Source organism: Chrysemys picta, chromosome 1 (genome assembly GCF_011386835.1).
Source record: "Chrysemys picta bellii isolate R12L10 chromosome 1, ASM1138683v2, whole genome shotgun sequence".
Taxonomy (NCBI): Eukaryota; Metazoa; Chordata; order Testudines; family Emydidae; genus Chrysemys; species Chrysemys picta.
The window spans coordinates 239630577-239635025 of NC_088791.1; the positions used below are offsets into that span (position 1 = coordinate 239630577).

The following is a 4449-nucleotide window of genomic DNA, read 5'->3' on the forward strand; positions in this document are numbered from 1 at the left end:
ATGTACTGCTGCCAAAGGTAGTGACCCTGGGAAACGTGGAGGCGATCATAGATGGCTTCGCAGCGATGGGATTCCCAAACTGCGGTGGGGCCATAGATGGAACTCACATCCCTATCCTGGCACCGGACCACCAGGCCACCCAGTACATTAACCGAAAGGGATACTTTTCCATGGTGCTGCAAGCACTGGTGGACCATAGGGGACGTTTTACCAACATCTACGTGGGATGGCCGGGCAAGGTTCATGACGCTCGTGTTTTCAGGAACTCTGGTCTGTTTAGACGGCTGCAACAAGGTATTTACTTCCCGGACCACAAAATAACTGTTGGGGATGTGGAGATGCCTATAGTCATCCTCGGGGACCCAGCCTACCCGCTAATGCCCTGGCTCATGAAGCCCTATACTGGCGCCCTGGACACTGAAAAAGAACTCTTCAACTACCGGCTGAGCAAGTGCAGAATGGTGGTGGAGTGTGCTTTTGGCCGTCTCAAGGGGAGATGGAGAAGCTTACTGACTCGCTGTGATCTCAGCGAAACCAATATCCCCATTGTTATAGCAGCTTGCTGTGTGCTCCACAATCTCTGTGAGAGCAAGGGGGAGACCTTTATGGCGGGGTGGGAGGTTGAGGAAAATAGCCTGGCTGGTGATTACTCACAGCCAGACAGCCGGGCGATTAGAAGAGACCAGCGGGAAGCGCTGTGCATCCGGGAGGCTTTGAAAGCAAAGTTCCTGAGTGAGCAGGGTAACCTGTGATTTTATAGTTTGTGTACTGAGAAGCTAAACCTGCCCCCGTTTCTTTACCCAGGTAATGTTGACTATCCTATCCAGTTACATACCCCCTTCACCCCCCCTCCAACACACGTGTCGAAATAAAAATAGTTCTACTTTGTTAAAGCACACCGTTTTCTTTAATACTGTTTTAGCGGGAATTTTTTAAAACTGGGACGCAGACTGTGGTGCGGGGCGGGTCTAGTGTTGTGATGCGAATGCAGCTTCTAAACTCAAGGATTGACAGGCTCCGCTGCGGTGGGATGCTTGTTTCAACGGAGCCTGTCACCCCTCCTGATCGGGACTGTGTGTATGGGAGGTCTATTTGACTTTGTGGCAGGGGGAGGACGGTTACAGATCCCATGCTGTGTGGCTCTGTGATCCTGTCTAAGGACCGGCGCTTAAGATCTGTAACTGCCCTCCCCCGCCACAAAGTCACAGAGCAACCCACCCCCCCCAACATTACATCAAAACAACCTCCCAGACTAACCGGGGCAACTAGTCACTGCATCACTGCACTGTGTATGTGCCCTGCTGCTGTGCCTGCCCCCGACTATGTACCCTGCCAAAGGAGACTGTCCTGTCCAATTTCCAACCCCCTTTCCCCTCCTCCTCCAAAAGAACATGATTGAAACAGTAGTTAACAGAAACGAATTTTTTATTATCAACTACACATGGCATTGGGAGGTGAAACTTGGACGTGGGCTTGTGTCAGGCGGTAAGGAAAGAACTTTTCAAATTTTGGGAAATGAGAGCCTTCTGCTACTAGAGCTCTCTGCAGGGGTGGAGTGAGAGTTAGCAGGGACTCTGCCGCCTCTCCTTCTTTGCACTTTGGGTGAGGTGGGTATGGGACTTGGTGGCGGGGGAGGGCGGTTAGAGATGGACTGCAGCGGGGCTCTGTCCTCCTGCCTCCGTTCCTGCAGAACATCCACAAGGCGCCGGAGTGTGTCCGTTTGCTCCCTCAGTAGTCCAAGCAGCGTTAGAGTCGCCTGCTGGTCTTCCTGCCGCCACCTCTCCTCCCGATCCATGTTGGCTTGGTGCATTCGGGTCAAGTTCTCCCGCCACTGGGTCTGCTGTGCTGCCTGGGCTTGGGAAGAGGCCATAAGCTCAGAGAACATGTCCTCCCGTGTCCTCTTCTTCCTACGCCTAATCCGCGCTAGCCTCTGGGAGTGTGATTCCAGGCTAGGTTGTGAGACAGTCGCAGACGGGGCTGTGGAAATGGGAAAAAGGGAGTGAATTCCTCTGAAAGATAAATGTAGTTGTGAACAAAGAACATAGTCTTTCTCTGTGAACAAGACCATGCACAGCACCTTTCACATGCGCACTCAGCACAAGGTCGAATTCTCGGCCTTCGCATTCTGTGCCTGGGGTCTTGAACAGCACATTTGAGAAGCGAGGCAGCACAACGGAATTTCTGTTGCAGGCAGACATGGTAAGCCGTACACTTGTGGCAGTTTAAAACTTTTATATTACCACTGGCCTCATTTCACATTTAAATCAATGTCAGTCCCTGCTGCCAGCAATCCGGCAAGCGGGAACTCTGCCCCTGTCCCACCCCCTCGCGGCTGTCCCCGGGAACGATCCCTTTCGGCTGCCCCTCTCCCGCCTCCACCGCGTGGCTGCAAACCAGCGGTTACAGTTCTGTAAAGGAACGGGAAAGCAGTCCCAACACTAACATTCCCCTACCTAATTAAAAGCAGGTCACCATGGCCGACATCACCCTGATGAGGATCTCCGAGAGCGACAAAGAGAGAATGCTCCGGGAAAGCCTCCAAAGACCAGGGCCGTATGCCGCCCTGCTGTGCAGAGCAATGATCCCCGAGTACCTGATAATCTCGTGGCGCGGCAACGTGTCGTACTTCGGAGGACCCAATAAGGCCGCTCTCCCCAAGAACCTCATGCAACGGCTTTCAAGTTACCTCCAGGAGAGCTTCATCGAGATGTCCCAGGAGGATTACTGCTCTATCCCCGCACATATAGACCGCATTTTACTGTAGCTGCAGTAGCAGGGAATACACAGTAGAGCGGCTTGTGCAGGACAATCACTGAAAACCGGACATTGCTAGATTTCTTTTCAAAACTTGCACTGCCCCTTACTAAACCGTTAAGCGCCTAGGGCACACTAATCATGAACAACCCATTCTTTTAATTGTTAATATTCCTGTTTTGTTAAAAATAAATGTTTAGATGTTTACAACACTTACTGGCTGATCCTTCACCAGATTCTGTGTCCGGGGTAATGGCTGGGGACGCTTCGTAGGGGATCTCTGTAAGGGTGATGAAGAGATCCTGGCTGTCGGGGAAATCAGCGTTGTGAGAGCTGCCAACTGCCTCGCCCTCCTCATCTCCTTCCTCATCTTCCCCGTCCCCTAACATGTCTGAGGAACCGGCCGTGGACAGTATCCCATCCTCAGAGTCCACGGTCACTGGTGGGGTAGTGGTGGCGGCAGCACCGAGGATGGAATGCAGTGCCTCGTAGAAACGGGATGTCTGGGGATGGGATCCGGAGCGTCCGTTTGCCTCTTTGGTCTTCTGGTAGCCTTGTCTCAGCTCCTTGATTTTCACGCGGCACTGCGTTGCATCCCGGCTGTATCCTCTCTCTGCCATGTCTTTAGAGATCTTCTCGTAGATCTTTGCATTCCTTCTTTTGGATCGCAGCTCGGAAAGCACGGACTCATCGCCCCACACAGCGATGAGATCCAAGACTTCACGATCAGTCCATGCTGGGGCTCTCTTTCTATTCACAGACTGCATGGCCATCACTGCTGGAGAGCTCTGCATCGTTGCCAGTGCTGCTGTGCTCGCCACGATGTCCAGACAGGAAATGAGATTCAAACTGGCCAGACAGGAAAAGGAATTCAAATTCAAATTTTCCCGGGGCTTTTCCTGTGTGGCTGGTCAGAGCATCCGAGCTCGCACTGCTGTCCAGAGCGTCAACAGAGTGGTGCACTGTGGGATAGCTCCCGGAGCTATTAGCGTCGATTTCCATCCACACCTAGCCTAATTCGACATGGCCATGTCGAATTTAGCGCTACTCCCCTCGTCGGGGAGGAGTACAGAAGTCGAATTAAAGAGACCTCTATGTCGAACTAAATAGCATCGCAGTGTGGACGGGTGCAGGGTTAATTCGATTTAACGGCGCTAACTTCGACATAAACGCCTAGTGTAGACCAGGCCTGAGATTTGAGACACATGGGGAAACATAAGAAGTGGTGTTGCTAACGTAGCATAAGGCACTCTTCCCTTTCAGTCATTAATGAATCTACATCCCAGCATGATGCTATAAGCCACTGGATTACTGGACATAATAGCTTTCAAACAGATGTAAAAACAATTTATTCAATCAGCAAGCAGAAACATAGTGAAATTATCTGTGAACACATTCCTGTATTTGCATATTGGAGGTGCACACGTGTGCACGTGCACATATATACACACGCTAATTTAGTTTCAATTCCTGAGTAACTAAGACCTCATCCACTCCTGGCATGTCTTCATCCATCCAATTCTATATCTTGGCCCGTCTCTCTGACATGTCCTCCTGCTGTTTTGCAATTAGTTTCAATGTAATTTGACCAAAAATGAACTTCAAATTTTCCTTCCTAAATTCTCTCCACTACCCCCATTTTCTGTCACTGTCAACAGCACTGCTAGCCTCCTCAGAAGCTGAGTTTCATCTCCG

The 4449-nt window shown here is 51.1% G+C and overlaps 1 protein-coding gene across 1 annotated transcript; it reads right to left on the reverse strand.

Moving 5' to 3' along the window:
* Window positions 1-1501: 1501 nt before the first annotated feature.
* Window positions 1502-3548, reverse strand: LOC135980785 (uncharacterized). The gene is made up of 2 exons (XM_065580935.1): window positions 2972-3548; window positions 1502-1977 (listed from the first exon to the last, which is right to left on the reverse strand). Exons 1-2 carry the CDS (start codon window positions 3546-3548, stop codon window positions 1502-1504), a joined length of 1053 nt encoding a protein of 350 aa, XP_065437007.1.
* Between the last annotated feature and the right edge of the window lie 901 nt (window positions 3549-4449).